We start from the raw sequence: 22,216 nt of genomic DNA, 5'->3' as shown, positions 1-22,216 counted from the left end.
TGTTTATCACTAACCACCACATGTCGCAAGGTGTATTTAGACAATTCTTGAGATTGTAGTTGTTGAAAGTAAGTTAATTTAATGATTTTAAATTTAGTTAAATAATAGAAATGTTTAGTAAAATTTTTAATTTAATTTTAATTTTAATGTTTTCTTTATTAGATTTTGAAATAGGTCGCTAAGAATCGTTTTTCTTCCAACACACTTGTGCTGAGATGACTTTTAAATGTTCGTCTGCCACTTGCTAGCATGGTAATCAGCCCTAATTGGAGCATATGGAGGCAATCTAGCACTACAAGAGCAGCAAACATTAAGAGAATGATACTAGATGACTCTTGGTGGAATCGTGTTGATTACTTCCTGAAGTTCACTGAGCCTATATTGAGCATGATCCGTTACACTGACATTTTTGGTGAGATGTATGATGGCATCGACTCAATGATTGAGAAAACGAAAGTTGTCATAAATGCAAAAGAAAAAGATCTAGAAGAAAAATTCTTCAAACAAGTACAACAAATCATTGTGGAGAGATGGAACAAAATGGCCACTCCATTGCATCTCCTTGCCTTTGCATTGAGTCTGAAGTATTATAGTCAGGATGTCCTTATTGAGAGTGAAACAAGAGCTGCCTCGTGTAGAGATCCTGAAGTTGCTCAAAGGTACAAGGCAGCCATTTGTAGACTCTTTCCCCAAGACTTGAGGCCCAAGGTGAGGGCTGAATTCATGAGTTTTTCAAGCTCAAATGGTTGTGGCCTTGAAGCTCTTTGGGACAAGAATAAGGTTCCTGCTCATAGTTGGTGGTACTTCCATGGAGAAGCATACCAACACCTACAACCTCTTGCCATCAAAGTTTTATTGCAAGTAAGTTCTAAGTTATAACAAAATCTTCTATCTTGCTTATATTTTAAATTTTAATTTTATTTAAACTTTTTAAATCTCTAATTTCAAAATCTTGATAGGTTGCTAGTTCATGTTCATCCGAGAGGAATTGGAGCACATACTCCTTCATCCACTCAATAAAGCACAATAGACTACACTCCAAAAAGACGGAGGACATGGTCTTCGTCATAGAAACGAAAATCGCCATGAATCGCCTAATCTCGGCGAGTCCGAGTCCAAGTCATGCTCGCCGAGTCTCTGGGACTCGGACTCGGACTCGGACTCGTCCGAGTCTGGCGAGCAAAATCACCAGACTCGCCGAGTTGGCAAGTTTGGCTCAAACTCGCCAAACTCGGCGAGTCCTGAGCCGCAAACTCGGCTACTGGCTGCGTTAGTAAAATGACAAAAAGAATTATTTTAAAAAGTTCTTTTAAAATGAATGGTATCGTCTTTGTTCACTACAACCTCCGCCTGAGAATGAGAAAAATTAGGGTTACAACATGCCAGCCAATAGAAAAATAACACCCGACGGCTTTATTAAATAATAAGTTTTTTTGGCCTCGCAGGGCGCTGCCCCTCGACCCTGCCCTGTATCGCGACAGGGAGCGCGCAAGGGGTGATGCCCCTTGACCCCACCTTGGGGGCACTGCCCCCAAACCCCTATCGAAAAATATGGGGGGAAACTGCGTCGATAGAAGTAGGGAAAATTTAACCTCTGAGTCTGACACTGATTGGATCGACCAGGTAGATATAGAGGCTGAGACTGTAGCCATGGCAGAGGAGGAGCGGAGAGCACGAGCACAGACAAGAGATTCAGAGGCAGATAGTGACACGGATGTTCCTAATGTTGGTGAGCATGGCATGGTGTCACGGGGAGCGGCTATGGTTGTCGAATCATCCAGGACCTACCTTAGACACCTTCGCAGGGGGCCGGGGCCGGAGGGTGCAGGCTCCTCTGAGCCATAGGCTTGTAGTTGTATTTACCTTTGGTATTTGTATGAAACATTTGATGATGATCATATGATGACATGGATTTTTTATTCCATGAGTTTTGTAATATTGTATACATTTGACAATATTTATATATCTATGTTTGTTATTTCCTTCAGCTACAATTTGCGTTTATGCTTATGTGATTGATGTATACTTGTGTATGTAATCAAATGAGCCGAGTTTGATGATGTTATTGTGTCTTTAAGGTTTATTCAATAAAGGGTGCTTGAAACAAGTTTTAAATCTTTAAAAATCTCTAAATTTCTTGAGTTTTTCACTTTCTCGAGTCTAGTCGAGTCTGGAGCTGTAATGTCCCCATTTTGCGAGCATCAGAGTTTGTAAGAATTAGCCTATCATTTGACCCTCGTAGGCTAACAATTATTGATAGAGGGCCTCGTGTGGCAGTTACTTGGTGATTAGAGACATTACTCTTCAGTTGGATTCAGGTTTTGGCCTTTGCACAGGTTTTTTGACTCAGATTGGCACACTTACTATTTATAGTAAGTTACTATTTTGGGAGAGTCAGGGTTCCTATTAATAGAAAGACACTTGAGCAGAGCTTATTGGCAGTATCAACCTTGATTGGGCCTTTGCAGCTATTTCTAGACTCAGTTCCACATACTTACTATTTATAGTAAGTCACTATTCAGGGTTTCTATTTTTAGACAGGCATCCAATCACATGGAGAACAGGGAGAGTCGACTCCTAGCTCAGACGGCTTAGCAATCAGACAAGAACATCAAGAGATATTAAAGTTTAAGTGACTTAAGTGATTTATTTAATATTTTAATATTATTATAAAGTTCTAAAGTAACTTTATAATAATAAAGTCACTTTAATATAATAAAGTGCGTTAAGTGAATAATTTAATGTGGGAATAAATCTTTTATCCCACATTGGCCAGGAAGGTGTTTGAGCTCTCTTAAGGAAAGAATAAAAGGAAAGGCAGGAGTTCATTCTCGGGCCAGTTGATGAATAGTATTTTGATTGATTTTTATTGTGGAGCCTAGGGCTTTCGCAATTTTCTTCTTTGATCATAGGAAACGAAAACTTCCTATTGATAGCAATTTTGAAGGTGTAAAATAACACCTGAATTATTGCAGTTGTGGGAAAGAATACTTCAGTTCTTTCATTTGTGCAAATTGGTGAAGTTTTCTACAAGGGTTTGAAGTTTATTGTTGGAGAACATTTATAATTGGTTGTGAATCATCCTTCTTTGGCACATGGAGTTATATCATTCTTGTTGGGAGAGATTATCAACAAATTATTCAAGGTTTTAAGAGCAGATTGCAAGTTTGTTCTTGCTGCTACAGTGCCGTGAACAGTGCGCTACAGTAGTTTGAGTTCTATAGAAGGGGATTTAGAAAGGTTGAACAGCTATATATATTTGACAAGGGATTTGCATATGAGGAGAATCAAACCAATATATCAAGGCAGCCATTGAAATACCAGGTTTTCTATCTATGGTCATTGTATTAGAAAATCATTACTTCATTGCATCATTTTCTATTATTATTATATCATGAAATACTTGGAGGTTGCATATGTTTAATGGAGATATAATTTGCATATTCCACATTCATGGTAACATTCAACATTGATCAGCCACTTAGCTTTCATGCCAATTGTTTGCTTAAATGCCTAATGGTTGTAGGTATACATTGGGATGCATGACAAGTGTTTGTCTTAATGCCAACTAGCTGTACTAGTTAATTTCAGTCATTACATATGTGTGGAAAGGTCTAAAACAGCTAGTATATCATTTCTATAACAACTTTGCATTGTTAGAAGCTTTCTATAACTTCATTTGCAACCTACAAACCCAAAGAAGACAAATAAAGAATTCACTACAGCGGCTTCAAACATTGTATGCCAAGTGTTTGACAATATTCCTTGGTGTTCAAATAAGCAAAACAGGGTCAGATTAGCCAAGGGATACTACAGGAGCCGAGTCTGACGCCGAGTCCCGAGTCCGAGTCCAAGTCCCGTTTCTTTGGACTCTTCGTACATTCAAACTTGTAGTTCATTATACACAAAGCAAATGCCTACAAAGAGGGGGAGACAAAGCAATGGGATATTGTTCTAGAGCATGCCAAGTCGGATGATTCAATTGCATGCCTTGCTGCACTTGGAGTTGATGATAACCATGAGCTACCTAGTGATCATGACAATGACTATGCTAGTACTGCTGCCAATGCTAGTGCTAGTGCCAGTGCCAGTGCCACTCCTAGTGGCACTGTTTGTGGTTCTAATTTACCACAGCATATGGAGGATGATGATGATATTTGATGGCGATGGCTGATTGTTGTAGCTTGACATTATTTTTTTTGAACTAAAACATTAATGTGGTGGTGTATTTACTATTTTGCTATGTTATTTGACTATTAGCATAGTGCAGTATTTTTAACATAACTACTGCTGCATTTATGTATATATTTTTCATTTTAATATATTTTTGTACTAATGAACCTAAAACGAACGAAAAATTCGAATTTTTTTTTTGGCTGAACCTATGAACCCGAACCCGTACCCGAGCCCGAACCAGGACTGGCAACTTAGGTTTAAATAAGACAAGCTCCAATTTTACTGTTTTAGTAATTATTTTTAGATAATGACTCCCATCTATTAATGATGATCTCAAAGTTTTTCGCTTCTCAGTTTGATCACTTCATTTTTGTCAGATTTATTAACTTGAAATGATCCCAGTATGACATCATATTATTTCACTTCTTGACCTTTGCGCTCACCCTGTTCCACACACACACAAACACTCATGTACATAGTTAACAATTGAAGTTGCTCAGCTAACACCCTTCACTTAGGTTTCCAAGAAAGGATATACCAACAACCCTAGCATTCATATATTTACTACTTCATTTTTAATAACTATTGTCAAGGTAATGCCACATAATGAGTAGAGATGGTCTTTTCTCTTCTTTAATCCTTGTAGTACCTTGTCCTTATATTCATAATAGTGAAAAACTGTATTTTTGCATGCTCTCTAATTCTCGTTTCACAGTATGCTAATATACAAGGACATTTTCAGATTGGTTCTTTTTGACCCTGATTGGAATCCAGCCATTGATGCTCAGGTAGGTAATGAGCAATGTGAAGGTTTATTTCCCTTAATCATTTTAATTTGCAATAGAGCACAGATTATTTCTATTGCATTACAAGACTGTAAATCTTTCCATTCCATTATAAAACTGTAAATTCCTTATAAACGTTTTGATAAAAATGATTGATATTTTAAGGCCATGGCTCGAGTATGGAGGGAGGGGCAGCACAAACCTGTTATCATATACAGACTTTTGACAACTGGAAGGTACTATTTTACTCAAATATTCAGAGTTTGTTATTTAAATGAAGGGAATTCAAAATTCAAACTATTTAAGCTGGATTAGTTTTCAGGCATTACTTCTTTACCAAAAATGTAAAATATGCTTACAATTTTGAATTTTCCAAAAATAAAAAGTGGTTTATGTAAACAAAAGCACTTAATCTTTTAATAAGCTACAAATGAAAATAACAAACCCTTAAAGGACTGTGAAAGATACAAATGACCCATAAAACAGAAACAGAACATTCTTTTAAAGTATCAAACAATCTAATTCCAAGGCGAAATTTTGCAGAGCAGAGATCTGATCTAAGCAAATCACTTCGGACTTTGGTTCAAATCATTCTGAAAAAAGACAGAGGTTAGACCTACGAGTTGGGCAGAACAGAACTAAAAATCAGACTGAAACCCTGATTCTCAGACCAGATCAAAGTGAAATCGGTCATGAAAAGTGAAGTCATACATGAAAAAGGTAAAGTTAGAGCTGGAAGATGTAAAATCAGATCTGCAGAGTGTCATTTGCAGACCTAAGCAAGGTAATTTTCAGTCCTTAAGTGTGAATTTTAGGTCAAAAATCAAGGGAGAAGCTGGTTAATTTGTTTTAAGTACTTGATTCTATGCACAAAGTTGTGTATGACACGCCATGAAATCTTCTCAGGTTCTACTCTGTGCATCCACAACTATCAAATGCACTCAGCTTTATGCATGAGCATGCTGCAATCTCGCTGTTCACAGAAGAGGTTAAGTTCCGCCCAAGGGAGGAGATGGAGAAGGGACTGCTCTTAAAATCGGACCTAGATCATGGTTCAAGTGCATGAAAAACTCAGACATCAGGGATGTTGGATATTAATCAGGGGATAAAGGTTTAGAATTCTGACCTTGAAGCATGATTCAGATCTTCTAACTCAGCATTCAGGTCATAAAGCATTAAAATCAGACCTCAAGCAATTGAATTGGGCCTTAAGGCACTGAGAGATGGGACCTAAAGCTTAATCTCAGAATTGAAACAACAAAAATCAGACCTGCGAATTTGTGAGCAGACCTTAGGACTGATTACAAACAAGTTTCATGCAACCAAAAGTCATTTCCAGAATTAGGAGTGCAAATCTCAGATTGGGAGGGGTTAGTGAGGAGTGTAAAGTGTGAGGTATTAGTGTTATTATTGTTTATTCCTTAAGTATTTCATTCAAGGATTCTTTTGCTTTCTAGGCTAAAGCCAGCAGCTGGATGCATGGTGTGAGGAGGTGAACTTATCAATAATAGGGGCAAAGTTTACAAGGCAAAGTTTGTGGCAGCATTTCTCTACATCAAGGTTAGAGCTATAAGTCACAACCTCAATTATTCAAAACGTTCAAGGTGAATCAAGCAACATCAAGATGTTTAGGACAGAGCAATGAAGGACTCTACATCAAGATATGCATTGAGGAACGTTGCAATATAAAAATACTTCACAACAAATGCAAGCAAGACGATGAAAATCAAGCATTGAAGGATGGTAACCATTGCATTAAGATTCAAGAGATTTAAGCTTTAGCAATGAGATGAGGATTCACAAAGCAAGTGTTGGGAACAATACAACAAGGGGATGTCATACATCAAGGCCAAGAATTGAAGTCTAAGTGGGGATTAATGCAAGGCATTCATGTTTAACATGAACAAAGGAAGATCAACCAAAGGCATCACATAGTCTACATCAAATATCATCATGCTTCGAGAGGCCATGTACGGGAAGATTAAGGCCTAAGCATCACGAAGTCAAGATTGAACATAATCACCATGAAGGTGCATCGCAAGGTGGCAAAATTGTACAAGTGTGATCAAGTTTCAGATGAGTTAAGAAAAGTTAGATGCTTGATCAAGATGATGCAATTTGGGGATATGTCTCCATCATCATGATACCGAGCTTGGAGATGTTGAGCATCAAGATATATTTCCCAAGGTATCCACACTCCTTCATGATGATGTATCAAATCTATGGATCATGATTGAGGTGGCATCTTGGGCATCATCCCACCACTCAAGCTCTTCCAAGCTAGCACGTCCAGATGCATTGATCCTAACTCATCTCAAGGAGGACAATCACACATGTGACACATGACATTACAACAAATATTGTTTCACATACCCAACCTATTTTCTCATTTGTTAGAAATCAAAAGGGACATGTGTCCATCATATTATAATATTTCACTGGCTTGAATGGAATTTGTTGTAACAAACCCTAATTAGGGTTTTGTCTTGTAATCGTGGCCATTGATTTAAATATTGATCTGAGCCATTGGAATGTAATAAGACCTCTATATAAGGTTCGAACCTCTCATTTGTAAAGGTTAATAGAGAATAGTGGAATAATAGAATAGTCAGTAGTTAGCAAGTAGCTAGAGTAGAGGAGGAAGAAAGTAGATTGTTGCCCAAACTTTGTTGCAAGAAGCATATTATTTTCATTGAAGATATGGCGAAATTCATGTGTTGATTCAACATTTGCGTGGTCTCCACTTATTTATTTTTATGTTGATTAGATGAATGAAAGCTATTGTGGATGATTAGTGGTGGAATTTGTATGTTCATACTACTAGTATTTTGCTGATTGTGAAGTACCTTGAGTGGTCAACTGAACTCTCTACATGAGCTCAACTTCAATTGATACTCACGCATTGATATGCATTACATTTATGGTGTCTATGTCGTGTTAAATTTTGGATCAGAATTATATGGTCAGAAGTGCATGATTAATTTTTTTGATTTGAATTAATATGAAATAGTATATATCAATTTCTTGAAGATATCGATTACTTCCTTAGACGCTAGTTTCTTTCAATAAATCAAATCACTGATGCTAAGCCTCCCTCTTAGCAAGGGCTTCAAGTACTAGTATCAACCTCCTGACCTTCTTGTCCAAAGTTGCCTCTGTTGGTTTGTCAGACTCCCTCTAAATGTTAATTCTGTAAATGTTATTCAATTTTCAATTCAAGGTGCAAGTTATATTCAAGTTATTCTTCCTTTCAAGTATATGTTAATTTGCAATATAATAAATCTGATTTATATGGTATGTTGCAGATGGAGAAAGAGCATTTATAAATTTCGATGTCCTTCCTACATTTCACCGATCGATATATATATGCAAACATAGGAGATCAAGCAATACCTTGACCGGTCATGTCTATTAGACATGACCGATCAAGATATTACTTGATCGTGCCTCTTCAAACCATAATCGAATTAAACCAATAATCGGTGTGTATGCATTTAACATTAAACCCGATACCAATCGGTGTGTAAGCATTTAACATTAAACTCGATACCAATCGGTGTGTTAGCATTAACAATAAACCCGATACCAATCGGTATCCTGTGCATTATGATTAGTAACCGATGTTAATCGGTATATAGACATTAGTTAAGAACCCGATTGTTAATCGGGATTTATATGCAAGGTTATATATATGAATCGAAGGATACAATCACATCTAGATCGTATATCATGCATACAAGCGATGATAAATATATAATAACTGAATCATGATCATAATCTCATGTGTATATATAAGATAACTGAAGTCTTATCATAGTCTATCGATGAGATAGATGATTGGATGAGAAACCTTATCATAGTCTATCGATGATTGAAGTCTTATCATAGTGTATATATAAGATAATTGAAGTCTTATCATAGTCTATCATAGTCTCTCATTCAATCATTTATCTTACCGAGGCTATCATGTATCAACAAATTCCTCCTCTTCAAAGAAATTGGTTTGACTTTAGAATAAGAAACCTTCTAAATCAACTTCAGAGCTTGGCTCCTTTTGAGATGTCCCCATGGCAATTTTTGTAGTAGAAGCAAGTTGTGTAGGTCTTAATTTACAATCTCGAGCAAAGTGACCATACTTGTCACACTTGAAACATTGAATGTGAGAGAAATCCTTCTTCTTCTTCGGATCTGGGGTAGAATCTGATTCTCTATCTCTATTCTTTTTTCTTCTTTTGCCTCTTTCTCTAGAAGTATGTTTAGCAAGAACTTGATTTTCTACATTTGATGGTTTCACTCAATTCCTCTTGTTGCCAACCTGGACTCTTCTTGAATACAATCAGCTCAAAAATGATCAAACTTGAGCAACTTAGATCTCCCACTGATGCTTTGGATGAAGGGCTCCCAAGATTGGGGAAGACCATTTATTGCCAACATAACAAGATCTCTCTCTGCAATTATGTCCCCAATAGCGCTCAACTAATCTCTCAAATCAGCAATCTTCATAAAGAATGAGATGACTGAATCTTCTTTATCCATTTTTACATGGTGAAGTTGTCTCAAAGCAAGGGCTCTGCTAGTGTTGTTGATCTCATACATGCCTTTTAGAGTATCAAACATTTCTTTAGCTGACTTCAACTTGGAGATGATCGATACTAGGTGATTCATCACAGAGTCTATCAAGATCTTCCTAGCTTTTGTGCCATTCTTCTTCCACTGGATTTTCTCAGTATCATCGGAAGGCTCAGGCATATCACGTTCCACAAAATCAACAAGATCATTCTCCTCTAATGCAATGAGTACCCTAGGTTTCCAAGAGTTGAAGTTTGAGGCTCCATCAAGCCTATCTTCTACCTTGACACCGTTCACGATCTTTTTCCGCACAAATTCTCCTCCAAAGATCTACCCTTAGGTCTAAAATAATTTACAACCTTAGATGTGCAATACTATGCCTTCAAGATCTACCCTAGAGAAAGGTTTACTTGACTGCTTAAAACAAGTCTGATCAAATCTTTTCTTAAACTCACTCTGATACCATGTTAAATTTTGGATCAGAATTATATGGTCAGAAGTACATGATTAATTTTCTTGATTTGAATTAATCTAAAACAATATATATCAATATTTTGAAAATATCGATTACTTCCTTAGACGCTAATTTCCTTCAATAAATAAATTTGATTATTTATGTTTACTGGTTGAATAAGAAGAGAATATAATTCACACACATCACATGTATGCACACAACGATTACTCTCTATGAACCATACAGTATATATATCTCAGGCTTCACACAAATACATACAACAGATTGTTCACAGAGATAACAACAAATAACTCTTGAAGATGATGCAGAATATGCATAGCTGTAATTTCGTGGACATCACATACATATACACAACAACTCTCTATCGGGTATTACACGGTTATATGCAGAATGTCCTTCGACGACTATAGACCAAAACTCTCGATCAAGGAAACTATATATTCGACTAAGCAACATGACAAATGGACATGACTCTTATCGGAAGGGTCAAAGGTAAAGGGTGCGAAGTTAACTCGGTAGTCAACCATTAATTTTCCATTAAAAAATGAATGCAAACAACCAACAAAAATTATACGTAGAGATATGAACAAGCAATTTAGTAAATAAAAAGAATCGCATATGTAAGAAAGTTATATCTCCTACTGCTACAATAACATCAACATGTTGTTGGTAGTAATTTGAACATCATTTTTCTCTTTGTAGAAGATCACACCAGCTTTGCCTAGTTGTTCCTTGCATGGAAAAACAAAGTGTGGTTGAATTTCACTAAATCATCATAGTCTCTTACATTCTAGTAACTAGATTAAACTCCCTAAACCCTATCTCTTTTGCCTTTTTATTTTAAGGTAAATTCCTATGTTCCAACAACATTTAAACATTTAGGTTCAACATAAGTCGACCTTGTGATTCTAGCAATTTCACATCATAATCACTAAGTCTATCCATGTTTAAAGTCAAGACCTGACTATCAGAACCTTGGAGTCACCTCGTATGATTGCGAAGTTTAGCATAAGAGAAGATTTTGTTCAAGAGAGGCTAAGATACTTCAGTATTTTATTCTGTGATTGAAGGTGTCATAAAAAACACATCAACAAGACACTCTATAGATTGGAGATCTTGGTTCATTCCTTGTTGCAGTACCATCAACTCTTTGAGCACATTGTTCCCTTTTGCAGTTAACTTTTCGAACCATGTATTTTTTATCTTGGTAGGGTTCTCATCTCTTCAAATTCAATTGTCATTCTTTGTGCAAGTGTTGCGAGAGGGACATAAGATTTTTTCTTCCTGCTACAATGGCTTGAGCAAGTGATCGATGTATCTCTCAGCCTGTTCAGCCTGTGCCTTGTACATTTCCTTCTCCGTTTCTTTTTTTAAACCTTCTGAGTATTGCATCGGAAGAGTCTCGGAACTCCTGAACCTCTTGTTCCCTTATTGCCTTCCCCATATCGAAAGATAAGATTTTGTAATTTGTGGGGGTGACCTCTTCAGCTGATTTATCTAAAGGTGAAACAACATGCACAACTCGATTTTGCTTTGCATCTCTAGTTATCCACGAGTAGATTTTGGGCTTCTTCCTTTCCTTAGTCTTGGGCTGTCCTACTCTTGTGAATAACCCATCAAGACTTAGAGATGATGTTCTTGTTGATGCTATCTCTACGATTCAGGTTTGCAACCATGTGGGAGGCGCTGATTAACCAGTGGTGACCATTACCCCTTTTCCCTACTCTTTAGAAATCGCATAGGATTTGGTTCTTTCGGATTGGATGCCTCTATGAGGACTGTGTCCGTTTTCTACATAGGAGTAGGCATGTGCTCCACATCAATTGCATTTTCTATAGCAAGGGAATCTTTTTGGGAGATGGTAGTAGTTGAAGGTCTCCTTATCTTCATCTTCTTACAAAAAGGATCCTCAGGTGATGAGTTCTTCCTCCTGGACTTCTTAGCTGCCTGTTGTTCTTTCACGACCTTTTTCTTCTTCTCCGGAGGCTCTTCTTCACTATCTCTATTTTCTTCATCCTCTTGAGCTATAGCCTGTGCTTCCTCATCACTCTCGGAGGAATGTGATTCAAAACCTCGCATCAAGTTGTATGCGAGCTTTACACCCTCACACATTAATCCTTCGGTTTGCTGGTGTATCTAGGCGTCAGTGTATCTTTTCAGTCCCCTCATTATCACCTCCAACCTAGTGATTGGATCTTGTGACCAATCAATAAAGCTAGTGGCCAATCCTTGACAAAATCATACATAGGATGCTGCAGGCAATCCTCATTATCATCTATCTATTCAGGCACCTGAGCAAACTCATATATTCTTATCTAGTTTAGACTCAGTCGAGAACACTCTATTCTCAGGACCTTGAAGTCATCAGTATGTAGGCACAATAGTCTTCTATAGCGGCCTTGCACTTGAAATGCCTCCCATGGGCTTTTTGTCCTAATCCAGTAGGATCATAGCTTTTCCTACTCGTGTTCTCCTGCAGATCATATGATGCCAGATCATCTATTGATTTATCTGCTTGGGCAGAAGTTTGTGCATAGACATCTCTATCCTCAATTGCCATTGGATATGATACTCTTGTGACCTTTTTGTCTATTAGCACTTTCGTTGCAACGCTCACTTGTATAGTCACCTCTAGAAGGATCAATTTATTTGTTGGGTACTTGAGCAACCTACATGGGTAGCCCTCAAATCCAAAAATTCTCAAATAAGAGAACCTAGAGAATTGTATGAACCAAGCCTCGTATTGTTTAGCCAATGCGATTATCTGCTTGGACAACATCTGCGGCAATCCCTCCTGCATTATTCATACAATGCGCTTGGTGAAGGCATCATTTACCCTCTCATACTGGCCTACTACATAAGTTGCGTTGTTTCTCTCCCTTTGGTCGATGTTGTGAATGTGGAGTTGGGGGTAACACTCCTACACCTTGATTTGTCTTTCTCCATTTCCAATCTCGCCTAGGTGGATTAGCCCAATGTACCTAGACTGTCGAGCAAACATGTATACCACATAGGATGACATGGCGAATGCCTTCCTCTCTAGTAAGTGCAACAACTACTTGTGAATGTTGTCACTTATGATTTGGGCTCAACCTATCATGAGTTAGCCTCCAAAGGCTTCTTCTGTGTAATAAACTTTCCACTTGAACATGTTCAATTGTGGTAATCCCATGACTCGGTTGAGGAGAGTGACCATGTCCCCAAATTCCTCATTAAATTCAATTCTATAGATTTTCTTGGGTATCTTGGTATGGTGAGGTCTCCTTTCTCTATACAAATTGCCATTCAAATTACTTTTGCACTTGCCTTGGTTTTGATTGAACAGTGCTTGGGCCTCCTCCATGTGCACAACCATCATGTCCTTATGGATTGGAATGCCAAAGGCTTCTGTGATAGCTTGGGGTGTGAAATCGTCTATGATCATCATGTTAACAAAGACCACCCTTGATTAGGTTTTATAGTGCTTACTGCACTCTACGATTAACTCATAGTTCTAGATGGCCCGCGGGAAACCAACAACATGTGCTATACCACTTTGGATCATCATTTGAGCTCTCCATGTCAGATTTTGGTTGTACAGTTTCTCTTTAAACTACTGAATGTCTATATGTCCAAAATCTGTGTCTCGTACATTTTCCCATTTGATTTGGATTTTGGACTCTCGCAATACTCCCTAATATTCATACTTCATCTTGTCCAATTTGCGGTGATCTTTTGTTTTGGATGTCTTGGATGTACTCGCTGACTCAAGTGCCTTGGATGAGCTGGCTACTTTAGGAGGCATCTACCTTGCACACATGAATGTAAATTATGTTTGATCTTGACAAGATTAAATAAGGGCTCAGCTTGCTAAAAATGGTATGTACATAAACGTTATTGCAATGATAGAAGATTTTCAATTTCAAGCATGATCAGATGCAAAGAAGTAAATTTAAATATCTGATTAGCAATTCCTAACAAGCAACAATCCTCAGTGTCAAATTTGGGATTAGGATCATTTTCAAGATTCAGGCAAACTCATGTTTTCGGCTCAAATATCAAATTTGCAAAATAATGGGGCAAAACTCGGTGCCAAAAAACTTTTTGGGAATAAGGCTCAATCTGTTTTAAGGTGTAGCTACCGAATTTTAGACAGTAACTCTGGTTTTTGTTCTAGGGGAAAATTTTGATGTTAATCTCGACATCAGGAAGACTTTTAGGATTAAGCCCTAATTCTGCCCTTAATGCAAATACCGAGTTTGAGATGGCACTGTGATCCCCTGGTTTAATTTTAGCTTATGCAATTTTCAAAATAAGCTATTCAGAGGAAAAATAACCACGTATAGCCTAGGGTTTTGAATTTTGAATAACGTTTTGAAATAGGCTTTGGAGGGAACTTGACCGCACATATTCTTTCTAAGGTTTGAAAAAAATGATTTTTCTATTAGCATCACACATAAACCCTAACAACATTCTACAATAACAAGAAGGCAACAAGAAAAGACCAACTTGGCATAGTGACCCTTTGGGATGCAAGCAATATCGTATTTTATGTCTTCCTTGGGTGCGATATGCTTCCTTTGAGGTCGTGACTTGCTGCCTTAGGCGTGATTCCTTTGAAGGTGTGATTTTTTGCGTGATGATTCCTCTTATTTTCCTCATGCATTTTCCCTACTTATTGGTGCAATATTTCTTTCAATGATGAATTGGTTTTGTCTCCAAGCGATTTTCACTTTCTATGCAATGCCTTTCAGCGACTCCTTGCAATATGTTTTTTGCGTGGTGCTTTTACTTGCAATGGCTCCTTACGATTCTTTTTTCTCAACAATGCACGGTGTTTTGTTCAACGCGATTCAGCCTGTGTGATCTTTCTTCAGGGATTCGCTTCAACGACTTGCATGATGCTCTCCTTTCTCTCTACGATATGGCATTGCCCTCTTCAAGTTGCTTCAATTTTTAAGATCACCTTTATAGCTCAAGTTCGGTGGTTGGAGGACTTTTAGGACAAAGTGTATTCCAACTTTATTTGCTAATGCCGAGTTTGCTTGATACAACTATTTTTGAAGCCTTTGAAGAAGTTTGGGGTAAAGCTTGGTTTTGGGAAATGCTTTAGGAACAATTCTTATTCCTCTTTTTGGTGCTAAAACGGAGTTTGGAACTTCTGCGATTAAAACATTGCAGAAGACTTTCCACATTGAAGCCCCAAGAAGTATTTCACTGTGAACATCAGTGATAGGAACGTTTTAAAGAATAATGCCTTATTCCGACTTCAAGTGCTAAGACTGAACTTTTGCAATTTGTCATTAAAACTTTATTTAAAGTTTAACCCCTTTAAGCCAAGCTAGGAATTTTGGTGTCAATTTCTGCGAGGAGAATACTTTTGGCAATATGCCTAAACTTCAATGCTTAGATCTTTTAACAAACTCGACACAAAGTTCAGTACTAGGAAAGTATTTTGGAATAATGACTTGTTTCACTTTTAAGTGTCAGTACTGAGTTTTAGGATGTTCCGTTATAATTAAGTGCTTATTTCGCTTTGAGATGCGACCATCGAGTTTGTGCTCTTTTGCCAAAAAAACTTAACTTCCTTCAAACCCTTTAAGAACTTCGGTGTAAAGTTTGGTATTAAGAACAATTCAAGGAAAAAGATATATTCCTACTTTTAGTGTAAATACCAAGTTTTTGAAGAGGCATACCATACTTAGGTGATTATTGGGCAACCAAGGGGGAGGGGGGTTGGCTTTGTCCAAGTTTCTAATACATCTGATCCATGTTGCTAAGCTCCACTTGAAACACTCCTATGACGAAATTTGCCATTCTTGTTCATATTCCATACGAAAGAAGCAAACATTTGCAAAAGATCGCGATTAATCGGCAATTGCGGAGCTTCCCAATTAATTCCTCAAAAAATCAGTCAATGCTATTTTCAACGATTTTTTGCATGATTAAAAAGTGAAAAAATCTAGGGTTTAATCGGCATTCAATCGCAAACAAAAAACTGCGCAAAAACCCTAGAAACACATAAAACATAAAACAGGCGTGAAACCTCACTGAAATGCCACCCAAGTGTAGGGAACCATCACCGACGCTATTGTTTAAGCAAAAATTCGTCGACAAATAGTTGAGCTAAGAGGTCGATGGCTGAGGTAGCAGAGTTAGCTTAGTCATAAATAGCTGAGACTGAGACATCGACAATGGAGTTGGGATTCCGCTGAGCTGAGAAGGAACGCAGCTGTTGCAGAGGCATTTGCAGCCAAGTATTTTTTTGGAAGCTTAAGCAATTTATTTTTTATTAAAAGTTTTGTGTTTACAAAATTTATTTTAGATTTTATAAGCAGAAACTTTATCCAAAAAAAATTATTAATTTTTTTAATCAAATTTGGTGCATCAAGATGCATTTAAAATAAAAACATAATTTTATTTTTGTTTATCAAAAATTCATTTTTTGTTAAATAAATTCTGTATTAATATATATTATCATTAATTATTTAAGAAATGAAATTCATAAATAATTAATAATAATAAATATTAAATAAATTCTGAACTAAATTTTATTTAGTTTTGTTTTATAGAATTTATTAAATATTTATTATTATTTATTTACAGATTTGAAATTCCGTGAATAAATAATAATAATAGATATTAAATAAATTCTAGAGTCTATACTCTATACATTTTTAAAATAAATATTGCAGAATTTTATTAATATTTATCATTATTTATTTACAGAATTGAGATTCTATAAATAAATAATAATAAATATTAAATAAATTCTAGATTGTATATTTTTTTCTAAGTAAATTACGTAATAAAATAATACTGCATAATTTATTTAATATTTTGTAATTATTTATATGCAGAATTGTAATTTTGGAAATAAATAATAATAATATTAAATCAATTATGGAGTTTAATTTTTTAGTTATGTGTTTGAAAATTTATTAGTCTTGTTATATTGAAAATAATGTATTTATTTTTTATATTTATTTCACCGAGTTTAAATATTAACTTGAAATTATTATATGCTATAGAAATGCTCTTAAACATAAAATAAAAAAGATTTTGATTGTTTTTCTGCAATTTTTTATGTATTTTTAGAAATCCGATTTTTTCCCCATTTTTTCAAAAATTCTTATACTTTTGTTTTGCTGATTAATTCCCCCAAACGATTAATGCTTCTATGTTCCATACTACCGCTTCCTATCATCAAACTTCACTCATCCTTCCTAGGTAGGCACATCTTAGGCTCACTCACTCCCTGACCGAGACCGTGATGCAGAATTCTGATTCAAAATCTGACTACAGCAAAAAGGGCGAAGGGGGTCCCTGATGAGGACAGGGTGTGTGTGCAGGGCACAACAGTAACCATCAACTTAATCTCCTCATTTGAATGCCTCAATCACTTGTGCTGATTCAGGGAGATCACTTTTGGAGTTAGACCTATCTGTATCGCTTCACAAGGTGACTACTTAACAGGGATCCAATACTTTTCCACTTTTTTAAGCATGTTCAAGACACCATCCCTCGATTGAAATTGTTTACTGAGCTGGCTACCTAGTACATAGAGTGATTTCACAAATCGTTTTATATTTTTTGTTGCCATGATTCAAACTGAAAATCAGAAACTCTATATTCTCCCCAACAGGCTGGAAGGAACTGTGGTTCTGTGGAATCCCTACTAGATTTTGCCAATTTTCTATTATCTAGAGGTCTTTTACCAATTGCTTAATTGTTTGTATTGATAGGGATTGATTGTTCTAGCTCAACTCAAGGGAACATAGATTAACAGCAATAGAACAATATACTTTAACAGAAAACAAGGTAGCTTTCAGATTTATAGAAATGATAGTAATTATCTGACCTATGACAAGCTTGACCACTGGAATTACCACTGTCTTTAGACAACAATCAAAGAAACCCACACATATATGAACAGCAAAATCTTTCAATAGCTATTGCAACTCAGTTTATGAAAATTGTGATAATCTGATCATATAGTCACATAGTTTGATTGCATGCTAATTAAAGATTTCAGATGCAAATAGGCAATTATATGTTGCTGTCCTGATATTTATTGTGTATATATGCTTTTGACTGTCATCTAGGAAATAGTACTGGTACATGTGACCAAACTGAAGCTGTATCTTTCGTTCCTTTTTATGAATGTACAGAACAAGTTACAGAGCAAGAAATAGCAATTTCTAACCTTTTTATTGCCTATTTCAGTATGTCAATTTAAGACAGCCGGATCATGAATTTGCAGCATTTAAGAACACAGTAGCCTTCATAGGAACTCAGATAACCAATTATAGCCTGCAAATATATGGTCCCGTCCAGGGCAGAGAAGTCATGCCAATGAGAAAGAATACTAACGCCTCAAGGAGGGAACTCATACTCAAGAAATGATGTTGCCTAGTAACTAGCAACAATAATTCAGCCAGGCCAAAAAAGATCCAAGCGGCTAGCAATATCAGATAGTTAAGCCACAAATCTCTGATACGAATAGGAACTCCCAATAAGCTCATCCAACTAGCAAGAACTCATGCACATGAAAAGTACTAAAGTGGACCAATGTAATGTCCCCACTTCCTGAGTGATCTACCGGGATGGAGATTCGCATGTCATTCATCTCCACGGGTGAATTTAGTTGCTGGAGATGAGTTGCTTACCAAAGGAAGTTCTATACTTAGTCATTTTTATGACTTTGGTAAGTTAATAAAATAACTTTATAATTTAAAGTTATAAAAGTTACTTTATTCGAAAATTAGAAAAAGTAAATAAGAAGTTATTAAACAACTTTATGTTTTCACCATGGCACATTTTCCAAAGTTGTTTATTAACCAAAAGTGGCCCCACTTTAATGACTTAACAACCCTCATGGCTGATCAAACTTATTAGAGGAATGGAGATTGTAAAGGAATCTTTGAAAGATACCAAAAGAGGTCGAATTAGGGTTGAGGATGAATATAGGTGTTGGGAGATGTTTGGAGATTCATTATGTTTTATTTTATTTTGTGAATTTATCCATCTTCACTAGGTCTGCATGGTTTGCAGAGGTCTGAGATTAGATTGGGGGTGGCAATCTCCAATTTGCTGGTGTTTGGACGGGAACCCATACATCTCTAGCTGGGCGGCATCATTTGGAGACTCATAGTTGGCCATTCAGGGTCATAATTCAGGAGTTTATTGCTTGTGACTGTATATTGGCATTAATAACAGATCTGATCCACTTAAGGGGTTATTACAGCAGAATAATTGCATTTATGGCAACCATACCTCTCCAGGTAGCTGGCCGTACCACCTAATGAAGCCTCTACCTTCCATTAAATAAACTGAGGGGTTTTGACTCCTCCATTTGTGTGTGAATTCATTGTTGGGGTATAAATAAGTGATCCCAGTTGGTTTGGTGTTTAAGAAATATCAGATTTGGACAGCATCATCAAATCATTGAGGAAAAGACATAATTTGGGGATCTTGCCTGGCAAGAATTTGGAATTCCAATTGGGTCTGAATAATTCTTCAATATTAGTTTTTGGTGATTACCGTAGAGTTAAATAAAGTCATTTGCAGCCATTAGTAGCAGCTGGAGGTGCTTGGTTCAGTCACTGCCTCATACCAAGCTCAAACTCCACCCTCAAACCCCAGCGTTGGACTCCCAGTAGGCCTTGAACTACTTAATTCTATCAAGAATCCTCTTTGTTATTTATTTGTACTTGCTGCAATTAATAATCAGAAGTCTGGAAACTATTATCAGTTCTATATTTATTGTATTGCATTTATTATTTTCCATGTATTGTCAAAAATCCAAAAAGCTACAAAAAAATTGAAAATACAATAAACTTCGAAAAACACTTTTCGCTTGTCAAAGAATTTGCATTTGTAAACAATCAGTAGTTTGGATAAGAATTCTAGTCAGGGATCCTTCAGTGGTATTAGAGCGATGATCCTGCCAGCTTGGGGGTCATCAGAGTAATTCTATGCAGCGGGGCAGATTTGGTACCTATAGATATTACACACACAGGAGACCTAGAGTGGATTTAAATTTTGTCACAGAACCACCCTTTGAGACTAATATGGGTGATATACTTGAAGGACAGAGGAGCCCACCCAGACAGGAGAGAGACAGATTCCACTCAATCCTGATGAGATTATGAGGAGCTTGGCTGAAGCATAGCCAAAAATTGTTGAAGCAATCAACAGGTTACAGGACACACGACAGTATGGATTTGGGAAATAATAGGGGAAGGCACAAGAGCTGTAGCAGGACAGTATCAGCTATAGGAAGTAGGGGCAGTAGTAGAATTCCATCTTCCCTAAGTAATGCATCCATCTCACCACGGAGGGACAAGACCCATACTAGGACAGCGGATAGGCCTATGCTCCCACGGTTCACTCCTAGAGATGTACCACCGTTGGCTGAGCCTCAGAATGGAATCACCTTCTAGGACACAGTTATGGCTCCCAGTGATGAGTGGGCATGTCTACCAGCACATGTTAGAGATGCATTCCCGTTGCATCAATATTGTATGCAGCTCCGTGATTCCATGAGGGGATAGAATGATAGGGGACCCAGACAACAGTGGAATAATGATCTGAAGAAGGCTACAGATAAGTTGATTTTATCCACTTTTGATGGCAGCGGTTCCACTAGTGCATGAGCGTGGGTTCACAAGCTAGATATATACCTCTCCTTGAAACCAATGGCTGAAAACGAGGCCATTCAGATTGCTGTCCTACATTTGGAGGGTGTCGCATATGACTGGTGGCACCATGGATTGGTCACGCAGAATCAGGCTCTCATTCATTCATACACAAAGTTCACAGAGAGGCTGATTTCCAGATTTGACAGGAAAGATGTGGAACTTTATTACAGGGATTTAGCTCTCCTGAAATAGTCGGGTCATGTGGATACATATATTAATGAATTTCAGCATATAGCAATGATGGTACCAAAGATGCTTGATAGGAGGGTAGTTATGCTCTTCATAGAGGGATTTCATGAGAGATACTATGGTTTAGTCAAGGTTTTGAAGCCTAAGACTTTGCAAGAGGCTATCCAGCTCACGTTAGACTTGGACACCACTCCTCCATCCTCCACTTTTTAGCAAAACAAAAACTTTCCCAGGAACTCCAAACCCTTCCAGAAGCCTTTCAATCCACAGAAGGGTAACACATCTTCTCCTAGGATTGATCAGGAGACTAGAAATGAATTAAGGAGAAAGAAACTGTGTTTTACTTGTAAGGAACCTTGGGAACTGGGTCACAGATGCCTTGGTAAAGGCAAAGCTCATCTCATTGAAGTGTGCTTAGATGTGGAGGATTAGCACATACAAGACACCGATGATGAGGGAGAGCATATTGAGTCTCCCTATATTGGGCTTGACTCTACTGATGCACATGCTATGACCAATGTTACCATGGCCACTCTTTCCAGTTATCCTAAGTTCCACGCTTTCAGATTGAAGGGAACTATTCAGGGGCAACGTGTAGTGTGTTTAGTAGATATTGGAGTGACCCATAACTTTATTGATCAACATATGGTAGAGAGACGTGGGTTACAGATAGGAATTTTTAAGATTTGGTGTGAAGGTTGCAGATGGTGCTGTGTTGGGATGTACCAGGAGGATTCCTCAACTCAGTATCCAGATGGGGGAGTACACTTTAACAGATGATTTTTATGTTTTACCCTTAGAGGACTATGATACAGTTATAGGTATGCAATGGTTACAGGGAATTGGCAGATATGTCATTCATCACCGCAGAATGCAGTTGGAGTTCTTAGCTGATGGTAAGAAGAGAATACTGAGGGCATTATCAGATGGAGGCCCCAAGGAGGTTTCCTCCCACAGGATGGAGACTATTATCAAGCATAGAGATATCCTTTGGGCTACACAGTGCTTTATTTCATCTAAAGCACCTTCATCTCATGATGGCAAATCATATCACATTGATATACAACAGATTTTAGATAAGCATGGGGTGGTGTTTGGTGATATACCACCTAGAGTACCGCCTGATAGAGGCTTTGAGCATGTGATAGAACTAGAGGATGGAGCAAAACCAGTCATGACCACTCCTTACCGCCATCCTAAGGCCTACAAAGATGAGATTGAGAAGACCATCAGGGAACTTTTGGACATGGGATTCATTAGACCTAGCTCTAGTCCCTTTGCTTCTTCAGTTGTGTTGGTGAAGAAGAAGAATGGGACCCTACGCATGTGTGTTGACTACC

General features: G+C 37.3%; 1 protein-coding gene across 1 annotated transcript in view; it reads left to right on the top strand.

Moving 5' to 3' along the window:
- LOC131031614 (DNA repair protein rhp54) overlaps positions 1-22,216 on the top strand; it is a 127,904-nt gene that overhangs the window by 42,148 nt on the left and 63,540 nt on the right. Inside the window, exons 6-7 of the mRNA XM_057962777.2 lie at positions 4,919-4,964; positions 5,127-5,197. Coding sequence (XP_057818760.1) covers positions 4,919-4,964; positions 5,127-5,197 — 117 coding nt within the window. The remainder of the gene's footprint in view (positions 1-4,918; positions 4,965-5,126; positions 5,198-22,216) is intronic.

Source organism: Cryptomeria japonica, chromosome 2 (genome assembly GCF_030272615.1).
Source record: "Cryptomeria japonica chromosome 2, Sugi_1.0, whole genome shotgun sequence".
NCBI classification, from domain to species: domain Eukaryota; kingdom Viridiplantae; phylum Streptophyta; class Pinopsida; order Cupressales; family Cupressaceae; genus Cryptomeria; species Cryptomeria japonica.
Note: the sequence above shows the minus strand (reverse complement) of the source record. Positions and strands in the feature narration are given on the sequence as shown.